The 18,158-nt window shown below is 33.0% G+C and overlaps 1 protein-coding gene across 1 annotated transcript; it reads right to left on the bottom strand.

The window, feature by feature from the left end:
* Window positions 1–1,163: 1,163 nt before the first annotated feature.
* LOC146942363 (NAD(P)-binding Rossmann-fold superfamily protein) lies at window positions 1,164–7,227 on the bottom strand. Its single transcript, XM_085756327.1, has 10 exons — window positions 7,024–7,227; window positions 6,719–6,830; window positions 6,524–6,612; window positions 6,021–6,076; window positions 5,875–5,930; window positions 4,722–4,815; window positions 3,282–3,361; window positions 2,348–2,390; window positions 1,981–2,072; window positions 1,164–1,540 (listed from the first exon to the last, which is right to left on the bottom strand). Exons 1-10 carry the CDS (start codon window positions 7,080–7,082, stop codon window positions 1,361–1,363), a joined length of 861 nt encoding a protein of 286 aa, XP_085612453.1. The 5' UTR covers window positions 7,083–7,227; the 3' UTR covers window positions 1,164–1,360.
* Between the last annotated feature and the right edge of the window lie 10,931 nt (window positions 7,228–18,158).

Here is an 18,158-nt window from a genome sequence, read left to right on the forward strand (position 1 = left end):
TAACCTTGGAAATATGCAAGGAGAATCATTCTTCTTCCTATCTTTTGGTGATCTACAAGGAAATTGGCTAAAAGACCGTATTGTTTGTTGTTCTTCTAATTTGAAATTCAATATTTGACTGGACATGTTTTTTGCATTACAAGTCAAATTCAATCTCCCTTGGTATACGACATGTTGCTGTAGGAGGACTACTAAGTGGCAAGTTGGTAAAAGAGAAAAGAAAAAGGAATGTTCTTTAGTTTGTTGGCTCCGGTCAATTTTTATGAAATGGGAAACCTCGTATCAATTACCAATTCATGATCCAAAGTTTACAATCAAACCAATGCAACCAAAATAACTCATGACACTAGTTGAAAGCAGGGCTGACAATGATTCGAACCAACTTAAAAATAGTTTGAGATTCGATTCGGTAATTAATTCGTTAAACTTGATTCATTAACTAAATGAGCCGAACTTGAGTTCAAAATTAAACTCGATAAATAAATGAGTTAAATTTGAGTTAAGTATAGTTCGATTCATTTGGTTCATGAGTCAGCTCGATAATGTGTCAACATAAACTTTGATACCATATAACATTTTTTTTTAAAATCATTCCCATATTCTTTTACATGTAGTCTTTAAATAACAAAATATGGCAGTGCTCATTTTTTAGTGGTTTCTTCTATACTATTATTGTTAAGTTCAAATCTATTAGTTTTGAATTTATTGTTAAGTTCAAATCTATTAGTTTTGAATTTTAAAAATTGTTTTTGATCAAAGTTCTTAATGTTGTAGTTATATACTACTAGATTTAGAGCCTATTAATATATTTAGCTTTTTCAAAAAAATATACTACTTATATTATTGGGGTGTGAAGGAGGACTAATGGGGATGGTTGGTACTGGTGGAATGAAGATAAAGAAATGTTGATGAGGTGGTGTTGGTGAAATGAAGATAAGGAAAAATTGTAGTATAGCCCTTTGTTGTATAAAAGTCCCACATCGGTAACTTTGTAAGAAAATAGGATGGACAAGTTATAAAAAACACTATGCCTAGTAACTCGCAAATAGCTCAACCCGACTCATTTCCAGCCCTAGTTGAAAAAAATGAACTATATTCATCGACCTGCTTCTTATCGGGAAAAAAATATGCATCTCCCTCAACTACGTGGTTAATTAATTACATTGTTCGGAGAATCCATCAAATTAATATTGTGGAAATGGTAAAGAACGATCTTTGGTTACATGTGTACACGTACTTTCATATTATTATTCACTCAAGAAATGGGGAGAAATATTCTCAGTTTAACTATAGTAAAAAGGATATTCCATAGATAAATTGCCTCCTACCAGATTTACCTAAGAAACCAATAAAGCTAATTCTACTTTGATTTATTCTGACTGTAACGTTGTATTCCATGGACATCTATGATTCCAGGAGGGAAAACAGGATCGGTAGCAGCTCTAACAGCAACTTTAGCCACAGCAGTAACATTGACAGGAGGTGTCAATAGAGGCCCAACAAGTGGGATCTGGGTCAACGCTGTAGTATGTTGGAGAACCTACATCACACAAGTGAATTGCAGTAAAAAACAAAGGAAACAACACATTTCTTAAGCTGGTATTCAAGACAAGTAAAGCAATTTAATCATTAGTCCTCATTTAGTTAAAACCTGCTGCTATGCTAGGCATATATCAATGCAAACATACATATACTACAAAATAGTCAGAACTTTGATCAGGGGAAGGAGGAATGCAACTCAATTTCAGGATTCTTACACCCAAAAACCAATCAATTGACTGGTGAACCGTTCAGACAACCATAATTGAAGGGGCGAACCCCTGTATAAACCAAAACTGATAATGAGGAATGCAAAACAGGGAAAACCTTGCATTTCATCCCTCAAATTGGCTTGGTGAAGTGGCATAACAACAAAATTATTTGCACATATGGACTGAAAAATAAATGTATATGTCATACTAAAGAAGCAGATGAAATTACCATCTCTAACGGAGATCCAACTATACCAAGAGGTATCTTCATACTCCCAACACTTCGAGTCCCATAAATAAACCCTGGCCTCAGAATTATTCCTGAAAAAGGTATGTAAAAGTCCAATCATTTTCAAACATAATACCCCACACCATGAACTATCAGTAATTGGATTTCAGTTAGATGAAAAAGAAGAAAAAAAAAAAAAACTTTCTTGTACAATGAAACATTGCAAAAGCTCACAGGGAGAAAAATTGGTAACAACGAACAGTATTAACTGTTATCAAACATGATAGTTAGCACATGGCCAAAAGATAAAATTTAAACCAATTTCTGAAATCCAGTGGTTAAAGTAAAGTAGAAGATGAATAATTACCTCCATAAGGAAATTTGGTCAGAAGCTCAGTTTCAGCAGCTCTCTACATCAATTAAAGCACAATATTTAATTCTTGAGATTAAAATGAAAATATCTAAACATCGCTTGTACTTGAATTTTATTTTTGTAGAAATAGAAGCATCTGTACATGGCAAACGTTTCATCCCAAAGGAAAATTAAGAATATAATAAACTAATGACTAAAGAAGTTAAGTATAATGGTAAACAGCAACAAAAAGAAAATGAGTTAACCACAGAAATAGGTATATTTCTCATCAAATGACCTGTTAGATAAAATGACTTGGGCCTAGCTCTGAATGTTAGAAACCCATTCCATTTATAAAAATGACCATATCATTACATGTTAAATCAATAAGAAAGGAAAGGGTGTTGCAGGAGAGATTATCAGAAAGAGCACGGTGAACATTAGAGTTATGTTAGAGTGGATCCAGAACGAGGACCACACATACCAAGTGGTTGGACTGGAGGTTGTTAAACATGGAAGTTTATGTGAAGGTATTACAGTTTCTCCTACTTCTAGCTATTAACTGGAGGCATGAGTTATACAGCATGGAAGTACTCTCCTCATGTGGAGGCATGACTTATATAAGTAAGACAAAATAATACTCAAACAAACATTACTTTTTTTAAAGAATCGACAAAGCCTTACAACATTTTTAATACTTAAGATTCCAAGGCCAGAAACCTCAATAGGAAAATTCCAGCAATTCGCAAAAAGTTTTACAACAAAAATTTCCTGGCTTTTTCTTTTCATGAATCAACAAAAGCCTACAACATATTTAATACCTCAGATTCAGAGGCAAGGATTACAAATAGAAAAATTTCAGCATTTTGCGTTTGCATATAGTTTTACTATAAAATTCATCGGCAAATGGCAATTAAATATCGCTACAATGAAGAGTTGGACACATTACCTTTCCTTCATAATACCCCTGCAGCAAGTAATTTACTACACCAAAATCAGCAGCAGAGATATAGATGAATCTTTTAACCCCTGTACGACCAAAAGCAAATCATCCAACAATCAGTAGCATAGTACTCTAGAAGAGGAAGCAAAAACTAATGCGCTGAAATCTGCATTGCTACAGAAATTCTTTTATGTAACAAGGCAGATAATTGTGGCAGCCAACTAAGAAATTTTCTCCCTCTCCCCACACTGACAGTACCTCCCTCCTTTCCTCATTACTCTTCTTACTCTTCCTTCAGTATTTTTACCTAACTGATGGTTTATTTCTTATAATTGGAGTATTTTTACGTAACTGATAGTTTATTTCTTATAATTGGAACCTCTAATAGTTTCATTGTCATGTGTCAATCATTACTGGTAGGACATATGGTTGTCTTAGTTCAGGGACACAGCACTGAGTTCTTTTATTTTTCTTTTCTTTCTAAAAATTATCCAAATAACATATGCCATATTTGTATTTCTATGGTTATTCCTACCTTGTACATGTATCTGGAGAAAGGCGGATAGAAACCTATATGGGGTAAAACAAACTTTGAGATTGTTGCTGCTGCTAGCGCTCACACTTAAATAGCGACATGGGTAAGGAGCGATTCCAACAACAATCAAGCCTTATCCCACTAAGTGGGGTCGGCTACATGGATCAACTTACGCCATAACGTTCTATCATAAACCATATTTGGATCCAACTCATTGACCTTTAAATCTTTTCTAACAGTTTCTCCGATAGTTTTTCTACCATCTTTTCTACTATAGGTGCTACCCCAACACTCTAATGGTGTCATTTGTAATCCTACCCCGTCTAGTTTTACCACTCATCCAACGCAACATCCTCATCTCCGCTACACTTACTTGATTCTCATGTTGGTTCTTAACCGCCCAACACTTCGTACCATACAACATCGCCAGTCTGACTGTTGTCCAATAAAACCCCCCAAAAAAAAAATGGCCCTTCTATTTGTGATTTGGCAACCATTATTGTGCTCTTTTATAATTTTTAAGTAAAGAATTTTCAGTAAGCACATTTTTTTATCGTAAATACCTGTACAGTACAAATCTGTTATTTGACTGCAACAAAGTGGATTAAACAGTTAACTACTATATGTTTGGGGATATTAATTCACTAAGGTCAGGTATTACTAATTGTACAACTTTTTTTTCAAATTTGTTTAAATTTGTTTTTTAAGCCTAATAGCATAATCACTAATCAGATCCATGTAGCTTATCCCATCTAGCAGGGAAAGTCCTGGCTGTTGCTGTTGTAAGCTTGAATGATAGATGAGTACATGTAATGCCCCAAAAAAACAAACATGTACTGCCCCACAACATAAGGAGGGTAGGAACCGAAAAAGTAGATAGCACATAAGAAATGTGCAAATTCCTCTTTTACCTTGCTCTGAAGCTGCTCTAATTGCATTGATATTAGCAGTTCCATTAATTTTGTACATGTAAGAGTTGGAGCCAAAACCACCGACACATGAGATCTGAGAAAAAAAACATGATTAGCTAAAAGGAATTACTATTTACAATGCAAAAAAAATAAAATTTAATATACTTCTGTCTTCTGCAGTAACAAAATTTGGATAAATTAGATCAGTTATAACCCATGATTACTACAATACTGATGAGTATCCAAGAGCATGGGGAACCCTCCCTTATACATAGCTATCAAGGGGAAAATACCAAGTCGCTTAAATAATCCATCAAACATCCCATACTGCTAAATGTGGCACGTGGACACCCCATAACAACCAACTACCTATCATAGTACCGCACCTGAGAGCCAACATCCCAGCGGCTGGCACTCTATGACGCTTTACTCAGCCTTACTGGTCAATCCCCTTTGGAAGTAGCCCTTTCCGCCGAGCCACCGATAACCAGCTTTGTACCAATTGATAAGCATCCAAGGACTTCGGGAACCCTGCCTTAAAAGCTAGCTATCAAGGGGGAAGAACCAAGCCACTTAAATACTCCATCGAACATGCCATACAACTCTGGGCAGCCCATAATACCCAAGTACCTATCAAATTCTTTCAACCCAAAATCATCTTACATTCAATCACAAACACTTTCTTCTCAATTTCAATCTTTTAGCATCTTCTTTTAGTTCTTATCCTTCTTTCCCTCATCTTTAGACGACTTTCAACCAAATTTTACCATCATTCTCATAAATTTTATCCAAGTTCACTAGTTTTAGGGACCAGACTTCAACAAGCTTTACATACTTAATGATCGTAACCTATTTTCACCCCAACCACTGCTATGTTACACATTCCTTTATAACAATAGAATGTCCCATTACCCAAAAGAACAAAATAAAATGGTAAAACCTGCTATCTTAATGCGTTGACAGTGAACTATATTGTTATAGAAAGCTTTACCAAAGCACGGGAGATCCTCGTCAAAAATATTGGTTAAACCAAAAGCAACAGCTTGTAAATTGCAAAGGAAACATAAAATAACCAAAATCACTTTGGCTACAGGCTTCCTATTTATTTGCTAAATATCGACCAGACATTTTAACAAGACAAGGGGAAACTTACAACAGCAGTGACCCCATTCAGAGCCTCTTTCAATGATTCAGTTGAAAGGAGATTCCCTAATCATGTGAAAATAATTTAAACGTATTAGAGAATTCTGTGTCCCACAAGGACGTTGTCTGCAAGGAAATGCAAGGGAAAAAACAGACCTTTATACCAGATGACATTTGTAGCCCAGGAGTCATGCAGGGATGACTTGCCAGACCTGAAGGTAAAAAAATGAATGGCAAGTCAGATTAGTTTCATGAACAAAATGCTAAATAATATAATAAATATGAAAAGGAGTACATGACCTTCCAAAACAAAAAAAAAAAAAAAAAAAAAAACAGGCCACTGATTTTAACTTCCCATGAGGCCACCGACACATATGATTTTCTCAAATAATTACTGGTGTCGACGTGTCAGTGTCGTGTCTGGTATCAGTGTTTGTATCTGTGTTAGTGCTTCATAGATTAAGAGGTACAAAACATAAAGCATTATGGACTGCTAGTGATCAACAACGACTAGGGGGCCGGCTACATGGATCAAATTACATTGTATGTAATGTTCTATCGTACACCTTATTTCGGCCCAACTCAATAATTTCCAACTCCTTCCTAATAGTTTCTTGAGTGCTAGTGATAAAAAATATGAAGAAAAAAAAAAACCACACCTGCTAAGACTTGCAACAGACAAACCATGATTTAAGGCTTCTCTACAAACATGTGATCCAACAAATCCATTACCTCCCAGCACAAGCAACTTCAACAACACTCAAAACACATATACATAATTTCTAAGTTAGTAAAGCCATACAGAAACCATACAAAATCCAAAAATGGACGCATGATTGATTGTAGGATAGTACCTTCTCAGTCGGAGGTGGGGGCACAGTCTCAGCTTCTTCAACTTTAAAGGGCTCATCAATCTTGTTAGAGTCCGTACAGAAACCTCTCCCGTTAATCGACACGGCCATTGCACTTCAAAGTAAGAAAATAAAACACACGATTCAATCAACAATTCACAAATCACAAAAACAACCAACACTATAACTTAGAATGTGTAACCTAACCCTAACCCTAACAAGCATATATTGAAACGAATCATAGAACAAAAAATTGAAATGATGATTAAAAAAAGGGTTTGAAGAGTGAAAAGAGAGAAAAAACAAACTTGAGTCTGGAAATGGAGGATGGTGAGGAATGAATCAAGCGCGAGATGATTGTCTTCATTTGATTTGATGATGGATGATGATTCAATCGAAGCTTTCAGAATCAATCAATTTCTCGGTTCGAGACGGGAGTCTTTGTAATTGTAATAACTACAGTGGGCAACAACGAGGGGCAAAAAGCATACACATGGCAACAATAGCTACTCACACCTCATTCACTCTCTATGTGGCTTTATTCCAACCTCATTTCCCATTATTACATTTTTTTTTTCCCTTCTTTGTCCTTAAAGCTTAAACATTTTCCTGTTTTTTCCCTCTGTTAAGAAGTGTTATAAAAGTCAAAGAACATGTAAAATTCAAAATTTTAGTTTTATTAAGTATAGTAAAAAGTAAAATAAAAAATATAGTTGGAATTATGACAAAAATATGTGAAAGTCATATGACTGCTTGTATTGTGGGATATGAAATGTGAATATTAAGAATTTAGCTTTATTTTTGTGTCTCTATATTTGCTTTACACACCCCTTTCTTTTTTCAAATTATCCCAAACACCCTCCCTTACACACCCTCCATACATTTTGAACCATTTTTGGAAAATAATATCTCACACTAGTGTTGGATTTTTTGTCAAGCACGGTTGCAAAACTCTAAGAAGCACAATAAATTCCCTAAAAAAAATTAAAACACTATAAGTTTCATTATAAACTCTTGACAGAATAAAACTCAGCATAAACTATAGTGCTCTATCCACTTCTAATGCCGATATTTGTTTTTTGAAAGACTTCTTATGTCGATATTTTTTAGTGTAATCATATTTGTACAACTATTTTATGACAACTTTTGTGATAATCTTCTTTTTCTCTCTTTCTATTGGTCAAAAACAATAGAGAGAAAAAAAGGAAGAAAGAGTAAGAACGTAATAAGTGTATGAGAGATAAAGTTGTACAAAAATTGTCATAAAATAATTGTTCAAATATTATTTCTCTATTTTTTTTGTGAGGTTTTGATGTCGTCATGCTGGTATTTTTTTTGTCAAGATTTTTTTTTTTAAAACACAGTTATAAATATCTTCTTTTTTATTTCCTTGAAGGGTGTGTGCGTATACTATATGTTATAGAGATATTCTTGCTTGGACACAGGCCTAAATAAATATATTTGGGCACACACACAAAACCATAAAAAATTAAAAAAAAAAAAGAAATTAGATAATGTTAATTGATATGACTAAATACCGTTTCTTAAATTTTTTTCATATCATTTGAGGGTCTGCCCAACAATATATATTTGTGACTGTGTTCATGAAATATTTTCTCATATGTTATAACCAAAAGCAATGTACTATATAGCTAATAATTAAATGAGTCCCACAGTAATCTTACACTCCAAATTTAAGACTGACCAGCTCTAATACAAAAATTTAATTTGATCAATACCACAAATAAACACGATTAATCAGTTGATCAACCTTTTGTGGTTGACTCTATTTGGTAGAAAATCACATACATAAGATAAATTAGTTGATAACAAATGAATCTACAGAAGATATATTAGTTAATGATAATTTATAGCATATTATTATGCTAGCAGATTGAATTTAAAGTATTTACGATGATTAGCAGCTAAATGAATTGTTAAGTATAAATTTAAATGCTACTTGAACTACCACATGAAAAAAATGATACAAGTTAGTGAGATAACTGTGCAAGTCTATGAGAAAATAATAAAGTAATTAATAAGTTAAACTACTATTTCTTTAAAAAAAAAGTTTAACTATTAATTACAACAATTAAAATTTCAACTGTTTTTTCCAAAAAGTTCAACTTATTATTTTATTAGCCGTTACCAAGTAGATATGTTTTCCTTTGGAAAATAAAAGTAGCTCTACCTTAATAATGTAAGGTTACCTTGTGGTTTGGCTTTGTGAAACAACGTATTTTTTTCAGATTAAATTAGTGTTCACTGTTGTATATACTACCAAATGGTAATTGAGAGAGTATAATTAGGATAAATGAGCTGACGTTTAAGCCACTAAATAAATCTATCATACTCAATATATGGATTTAGCTCTGGAATATCAAAGACACTGTTTTTATTTAGAATCCCTTGTATGATTGATTATGCCGCTGTTCTTAGATTGGTAGTTTTGCTTGTGCATTGTGGCCAATTGGTTCAATTTGGCTTGCTATTGATGCTATCTGTCTGCCAGATTTGAGTGTGCTTAGTGGATTTTTCACTTTTTCCTTTGGCTAATTATAGGGGTTTTTTTTCTAGTGGCCATGCCTTTCTATATTGGACGATTATGAACATGATCCAATAAAATGGTTTAAAATGATAAAGATATTTAAAATGGATTAGACCATAACAATGATTGAATAGATATTAATGAAAAGTACTACTAATTTCATAGTTTGTCATTATGACGGATGACATGAGTTGTTACGAATATAAAAGTGACCCCTAATAAATCAAAGAATCAAGTTAGAGAGAATTTCAACTCTACGGAGACTTTATGAAATTGGGTAAAGAATATATTTTGATGTAATAAATCCGAATAAAAAGTGAAGCATCAAGGGTGAACATAACATGTAACATGATGCCAAAAACTAAAGTTATTCCCGTTTTAATCTCTTTATTTTCTCAATATGTTTGCTATTCCAAGGAAACTAATCGCTCAAGGTAGATATAATATGGAATCAGCTGCGTCACAAGCAAATAGAGAATATGCCCCATCTAAAATCAAAAGATTTAGGCTATGTATATTTATATTTTTTTGTTAAAGGTTTAAAAAATAAATATTTGTCTAAAACAATACCTGAAGTCAATATGCTGAAAAGACTCAACTAATGAAATCCATAATGAATTAAAGAAAGATTATGTTCTTTGCAGATAAGAAGAAAAAAATTGTTAACGGTATATCACAGCCAGAAAGAATTTACTCGATATGACATTAACTAAAGGATAAGGAAATCAGCAAATATACAATAGGAATAGTTCATGTAATCATTAAAAAAAATTATAAACTGAAAAACTAACCTAACTGTAAAGATATTGTCGTAAAAGAGTCTCGAATCGGATGAGATATGACATGAACATGTGTATATAAGTAGAGTCTATTTCCACTTCACAAGTCGGTTGTGTAAGGATGAGTTAAACTCAATATCAAAATCTAACATGATATCATTGTCTTTTCGAAGATCTGTTAGGTCATACCATTTATATTCACACATGAAACTCACATAGATTGGAGATAATATGAACATATGTTTATAGATGGAGACAATTACATCTCAAAAATCAATTTTATAAAGATGAGTTAGACTCAATATCAAAATATAACAATTGTACGTATACATCAAATCAAATAAGATTTCGCGATAATAACACTTTATTATGTTTTCATATTTTCAAAAATATATAATTGAATGCATATGCAACTTTTTCCACCGTGAATGCTAGTTTTTGAGAGAGCTTGGTTAGAGTGAGATTGGAAATAGAAGAAAAATTTCTCTTGTTTGGTACAGAAAATATGTATGAGATAAATTTCTCTCAATGCATGAGAAGAAATGCTTGGAGATGTTATTTTTGTTTTCAATTTCACTTTTTTTTATCAAAAAAGAGAAATATATCACCATTTTTATGTTTAAATTTTTTAAAAAGATACCATAATTGAGTGATTTTAAAATGGATGGATCAATTCCGCAAGTGAGTAAAAATATAGGGACTAAAACTTTAATTAAGTCCAACAATTATTCAATCATGATAAAATTAAATATAAAATTTAGGCATTTCCCTTTATCTTAAGAACACAAACAACATTGTCATTGTGGGTTGTGAGTTTGGCCGCCGAAGGTGTTTAACTTCTTTTTTTTGTAGTATTATTGGGGTTGAGGGTTTTTTTTTATACAAATATTATCAGAGGGAATACATCAGTAAATGTTTGGAGATGATTTTTTTTTTTAAGAAGTCAAAATGAATTATATTACTACGAAAAATACTCTCTTCAACACAAAACGTATCAGAGTAGAATGCAAATGTTACAACATCAACGGTAGTTCAAACAAAAGAAAATAAGAAGGACAACATGAATTAGCCACTGCCCAAACACATCAAAGGACTAAGCCACTAGTTATGTTAACGAAAAACAATGTTCGCAAATTTTGCCTTTAGCCACAAAAAAGAAAGCAGCTTAACATTATCTAAAAGCTTAGGTGAGAAGCTTGCTTTGTTATTAAAAATCTTGTCGTTCCTTTCCTTATAGATAACTCAAATACAAGCGAACCATATCAAAAGCATAAAGGGAAGCCTTGTTGAGACACATTTTAAGTTGCCAAATTGGAAGAGTTGATCATAAATAATTGTTGGATCAACCGAAGAAAAGCCTTGCCAATTTCGCACTGGATGTTACAGAGAACAAAAAAAATTGCCTTCCAGAAACAAATGGCTTGGTGATTCCAAATTACCACAACCACTAACACACAAATGCCTCATTCAAACAAATTGTGTCCTTTGTGGGCAATCTATTCCGAAGCAGTCACCAAGCAAACAAAGACATCTTCCAAAGAACATCTTTACGTCAAATACGATCTGACACAACTGTAAAATGATAAAGAACCTCATTACTGAGAAGACGATACACCCTACGAACAATATCACCATCATTTAGTTTCGGGAGTCATAGTTAGTGATCCTGAATATCAACCTGCAGAGTCATAGTGAGAAGTAAGAGCTTGTACTCCCCTACCAACTCTTCCTCCCACGCCAACAATCTCTGCCTCCACTTTCAAGCCTCACCGCCCTCACCCAACAGTAAACATAATGTTCGCAGGTGTTGTACTTGTACTTCTAAATTTCTATTTTTAATCGTGGTTATGGACAATGTACTTCAAGTGGTACCCTTACCATGGCCCCTAACTTTGTGTACCCATTGAAAACGATAATTTATCATGTTTGTAAGCTTTTCGTACTTGTTCAAAGCCTTTACCTTTAAATCTTAAGCCTTGAACAAATACATCTTTAATATTTTGAGGCTGAGCAATTCAAAATAAGTGGGAAAAATATTGAGTTATAGTAATATTAAAAAGCGTTAAAAAATTTATTGATGTGATTTTGATAGTATTACTTTAATTTTTTATCAATATTATTTAAACACTATATTTGTTGGAACATTGGTGTGAAGTTGGAAAGAAATTGGAAGGTTGGAAGATTAAACACTAAGTAATTAAATTTTGATCTAGTGTTGTGTGAATTAAAAAAATAGAATGTGGGGGTCCCACATAAAATAGAACACACACATTAGTAGTGTTTAAATTGCGGTATTTAATTTTAAATACCCGATAATGATGAAAATAATAGTAATTATTATTTTTAATTCATGGATGTCACTCCCCATAATTTTAGTTTATGTTGGTTGTGATAAGATTGAGAATCCAACTATCTTTCCTTCGTTAGTGGATTTGTTTCTTTTTGAACTTATCCGATTAGTTTGTTACTTGAGCTGATCTGTGAGTTGCTTAATTTTTAAGTTTACTTAATTCTTAAGTTTCTCCAAATTAGTTACAAACTCTCCCTATAAAAGGAGAGCTCACCTAGTTCAAAAATCACACCAAAGAGTTTCATTGAGTTGTCGGAAACTCTTTCTCTCTTCTCCCTTTCTTGACTTGTGTTGACGAGTCTTTCTTCTCTTCATCTCCTTTTTCTGTCCCTTCGGATTTAAGAGTGTTCTTAAGACCATAGTCCCTTTTCGGTTTAATGTCCCTTCGGAATTAAGAATGGTCTTAAAAACATAGTCCATTCGATAATATTAAACAGTATATAAAATATTTCAATATTTTTCTATTTGAAGAGAAATGGTGGTATCACCATATATGGTCGTAGTGTCATGTTGATGTTTTGGAGAAATTAAAGTTAGAATGGTGGTAACACCATATTTGAGTGGTCTCGGCACCATAACAGAGTGGTAACAATACCATATTAAAGTGGTTTCAGTATTAAAGAGTGGTCTTAGTACTATATTTGAAGGTGTGAATCTCGAATGGTTTTCTACAGTGCAGTAGTTAACCGCACAGTTGTAGTTGGGCTTGTTTTATCCTGGAGGCGGCGTGGTTGATAGTCTGCCTTGCACAATTTTGGGCAGTGCCACGAAACGTCTTAAAGAGAGCGACCTGGTCGTGACTCAACCTAGTAACAACTTCGGTAGATAATAGAATTTGAAAATTTAAATATAACAGTTTGGAAATCCAAAAACAACAATATTCATACAAGAATTGATCGACCATTAACGTGAGTCTAATGGCTCTTCACTTCCATTAACCATTGGTTTTTCGCTGGAGTTCACGGTAGTAATATTGAATATTGACACAGAAAACCTACACAAAATAAGAGATATTATTTAATACACTCTGAGCTGCTTGTATTTTTTTAACTATAGAGAGAAAAAAATTACAAGTAGAAAGTCAAAATTGTATATATTTACTGAGTACGTGTTTGTGTGGCACAACGTTTGTAAAACGGAGTTTGATGAAAATCACGGCAAAAACTACCTTAGAGTAGAAGCTAGTATTTGGAGCTTATAAAAATCATGGTAAAAACACATCGCAAACGTGCTTTTGTGTGTTGCAAACGGGAAACCAAACACACACTACGTAGTCGTACGTAGAAACACAATGTGTGTCAAAATAACATTTCTAATTAAATAAATAAATGGATTTTCATCTCATGCATACATCATTGTGGTCCTTTTAATTTCAAGTCTTCAACCACTGATGACCAACTGAATTTCACGAGTGAAGAGTGAAAACAGCTCCAATAATGGATCGGTTGATGTTGAATTTAAGCTGGTTGACAATGATTTTAACACAAAGTAGGAGTCATTCACAGCTTTGCTGCGAGCTAGATACTTGACTTTAGTTTAGAATCAAAATCAAGGGGAACACGATTTAAAATTTAAAATGTAGAACATCATGGGAAAGTAAATATATATACCTTCAAAAAAGAAAAGTATAAATCGGATATCATTAAGTGTTATTTTATCCAAAGTATTCTTAAATGGTCTACATGAAACTATGAAAGTCTCCAATTTTCTTTTATTTCTCGATTTTTGTGAAATTTATTTTATTCTTTTGTGCGTAACTTTTTTTTTATGACGTAAAGAGAAATAGATCTTCCTTGTTTGTTCTACTAAATCTAAACATATATACATGAAAAGGAGAACCAACTATAGCATTTAGTCAAAAAGAGTTAAAGTATGAAGAATGAAAGATATTATGAAGCATACACATTCACGGATTCCCCTCCCATTTTGATTTGAGCAAGTGTTAATTATTCAAATATATATTTGACCTAGATATATCATGCATGCGTCTCAATCAGCACTGAAGCAGATAAATTCTCGATCAAAACCACAAATAATGTGAATTTGTAATGAAGCAACCTTGTATGACACTATCAACTAGGAGATTAATAGATAGGATAATTGAATGGTTGATCCGAATATGCTCACTCAATCACTTTGGTGCGGCAAATTAGAATGTGACTATTCAATTGCACACTTAATCTGAAATTTCGTTGTTAAAGATCAAAACACAAGAGTGAAGTATGAACAGTATATAATAAGATTCCCTATACTCAATAGTAAGAGCCATCCATATATGGAGTTAATGACCCTTAATTAATTCATTATATATAATATGAAAATGTATTAGATATAAAAGAAATCAGAATCCAAGTGATGAAACAAAAGGAAAATGATAGCAGCTTTGTTTCCACTTTGCCCACATTATTTATTCTCCTTTATCCCTGATTGATCATTGTGGCCTATTTCATCATATACAAACATCGAATCATGCATTATATTATGTAGTGCGTTTTCACTATGGTGTTGGATTGGGACCCAATAACCCACATTAGTAGAAGGTAACTCTCCTAAAAAGGATAAGAACTTTCCTTTTATTTTTATTTTCTATAAAGTATGTGACAATATTGCATCATCAAGCCAAAGATATGTCTTTTTAGATGCATTACATTTATTTGTGCTCTATAGTAGGAGCTAGTTCAAATACAACTCATTCCCATAAGAAAATATTACAAAAATAGGGACATAAGAATTCAAAAGTATAATTAAAATTTGGTGAACACTCATATACTTCAAAATTTTGTTAGATACCTATCCACCAGCCAATTATATAATATCATGTCATTTTTTTAATTAATTATTTTAAAGTAAGTTTAAATTTTAAATCAACTTTGTACACAAAGTCTTGATACCCAACAAAATTTCAGAGTACCAAAGAACTTTTTCTTAAATGTTTTATGTTGTCATATATTTATACTTAGGCATGTTATTTTATAATTATTTTAATTTAATGAATTAAAAAACTAAACAAAAAATTGTTTATAAAATATAATTAATATTGTTTTGAATTATGAATTATTGTTACAAACAGATATTTTTCTTTCAAAAAGTGCAGAAACTACTGTTGTAGCCAATTATTATTTTTAAACCCTACATTTTTCTAAAGTGCCTCCAAATGACATCACCCTTAATCCATCGAGTACAAACATATACCATTTGCATAAGGCAAATTCTATAGTACACATAAAGATTTGAGTGTATTGGTACACCAAATCATTAAATTAATAGTTAAATGTGTTATTTTTTTAAGAGAAAAATTATTTTCTATCACCTATAATTATAATAATTAAATCTTATTTATCAAAAACGTCAACGAAATAAAATTTAATTTTTCTGAATTTTTAGTACTAATAATAGAGAATTTTGTACAATAATGTCTAATAGGAGTAATGATAGTTGTACAAACATTTTATGACAACTTTTGGACAACTTTCTCTCTCATACTCACATGATGTTTTTATCATCCCTCTTTCTTTTTCTCTTTCTATTGTTTTTAACCAATAAAAAGAGAGAGAAAAAGAAGGTTGTCACAAAAGTTATCATAAAATAGTTATACGAATATCATTACTCGTCTAATAGTACTACAATGATAGCACATAACCTGGTCCACACAACAACAAGATGTTCATAATCAAACAAAGCACATGTCATACCTGGATAATGCATGCGGTTCGCTAGGTATTCTTTCTTTCTTTTTTTGGAATTAACATTCATTTTGGTTAGTAAATGTGCGAGTCATTATCATTATAGTCCCTAATTGTATTACTATTGTAAATGTATCTCTAAATTTCTTTTTTCTTTCTAATTTTATGGACTAAATTGATTAACAAAAAATACATTTAAAGATTCAATGGTTAACAAAAAAACATATTAGATGATTAAAAGAACTAACTAAGAGACACTTGGTGTATTACATTCAGAAACTAAAACGATTATAAGTCTTGTTTAAATAGGCTTAATTTATTTTTAAAACTTAAGACCATAGCATTTCTTTCATTCCATTTTTTTAAGGAGGCTGTAAGAGTTATGTAACACATAAATAAATGATAACATAAATTTAGAGAAAATTGAGAGGGCTACTGAACCGTCATAATATTCCTAAAGGCTTAGAAGCCCTTCAGAAAGGCTCTAAGACCTCCAGAAAGGCTCTAAAGACCTCTAGAAGGGCTCGGGCGCCCTCCAGAAGGGCTCCCGAGCCTCTGGCGCGCCCATCTTAAGGCACCGTCCTTCTAAGTTTCCAGAAACCTCTAGAAACCGCCTAAAATACACAAATACCCCTGTTGCTTGGGAACCAAGCAACCAAAACCCAAGCCCATAACAGGCTATAAATACTACTCTTGAGAGCATTCTCAAGGGATCGAATCATCAGTCTAAAGCCTAGCATATGATTCTTAACCCTGGAATCCTTACCGTACTTTTTGCAAGTACATTTGGCGCTGTCTGTGGGAAAAGGTAAAACTAACCTTGACCACGTTTCTGAATCGCAAATCCCGCAAATCGTGATTTGGAAAACCGTAAACCTAAAACTCTAATCTAGCCTCCGACTATGATTCAACCATAAACCCCTAGATCATATCTCTCATCATGATTTAGGAACTCAACCTCGCCATCTCTCTGATGAGTATTGTTCCCCACTGCCATGATTTAACCACGCCACTTTTCAAACATATAGTGATCACACCCAGGGATTTCCAGCGTGAGCAGGTCTTTCTGATTGGATCACGTTGTCATAGCTGCCCTTGAAGTTTCGCTCAAGGGATATACTGATGTGGCCGGCGGCGAAGACTAACGACAACTTCAATATTTCCACGGAGCACGCAGCCAGAATATTATGGTGAATAATGGCGACCACCATGGCAATCATAAAGGGAATTGGAGTCATTCACGATGCTACATCACTAAGCCGTCAACGCGACCCTGGAGTCATTCTATAATCAGGTTTGATCCTTCTAATGTTTATCGATTCGTCGCACGACAATAACATATCTGTCTCGTTAGTTGGACCATTAATTCAAGTTTAATCTATGCATAAGTGGTGGCAAATTTGAAGATATGAAGAAAAATTTCTAGTCCAATATATTTTTGAGAAAATTTATTTACACTTTTTGAAGAATGTTCGTCTAATAATACTTTCCGAAGATTCTTATCGATTTTGTTTATTTTAGAATTGTTTTTCGGTGCATATACATAATCTGTGGTCAATCAGTCTTATGGACAATTAGTTTTACACTTAACTTGCTTCACTTCCTATTAATTCTCGTTGTGCGTTGATATAATTAAAGGTTTGGTTGAATAAATCATGTTTTATGGGCTTTCTACGTGCATATCATTTTCATGTCAAACTTGGTAGCTTATATGAAGCAAGAGCAATGGATTAGTAACTTGTATCAGGTGACACTTGCTGAAGGTGAAAGGCGTGATCAAACAAGTGGATTTTCTTTTCTCTAACTTCATTGATTTTTATACTATATTATCTTTTTTTACCTGTTCTTCTAATCTATCCTATTGAAGGGAAACCGGGATTGTATACTAATCACACAGTCAATCCTTCACGTCTTTATTGCTATCTCTACACATACCTTCACATTAGTTTGGATTAGCTTCTAGTTTATTATTATTGACTTTGTTGTTTGGATTAATTGTTACACATTCTACTTTGAGATAATAGTTCTATAATCAGCAAGATGGAAACCAAGAGATAGGAGGCAAAAGGCGAACCCTTTGACG

This window comes from Medicago sativa, chromosome 3 (genome assembly GCF_051527215.1).
Source record: "Medicago sativa cultivar Bolivia chromosome 3, Bolivia_mono, whole genome shotgun sequence".
Taxonomy (NCBI): domain Eukaryota; kingdom Viridiplantae; phylum Streptophyta; class Magnoliopsida; order Fabales; family Fabaceae; genus Medicago; species Medicago sativa.

Excerpts from the sequence above, each read along its gene's own strand:
- LOC146942363 (XM_085756327.1), bottom strand. The coding sequence starts at position 7,082 with ATGAAGACAATCATCTCGCGCTTGATTCATTCCTCACCATCCTCCATT. Across the intron at positions 5,931-6,020 it reads AAATGTCATCTGGTATAAAG|GGAATCTCCTTTCAACTGAA; the intron begins GTCTGTTTTTTC and ends TCACATGATTAG. Across the intron at positions 2,391-3,281 it reads AGGGGTATTATGAAGGAAAG|AGAGCTGCTGAAACTGAGCT; the intron begins GTAATGTGTCCA and ends TAATTGATGTAG.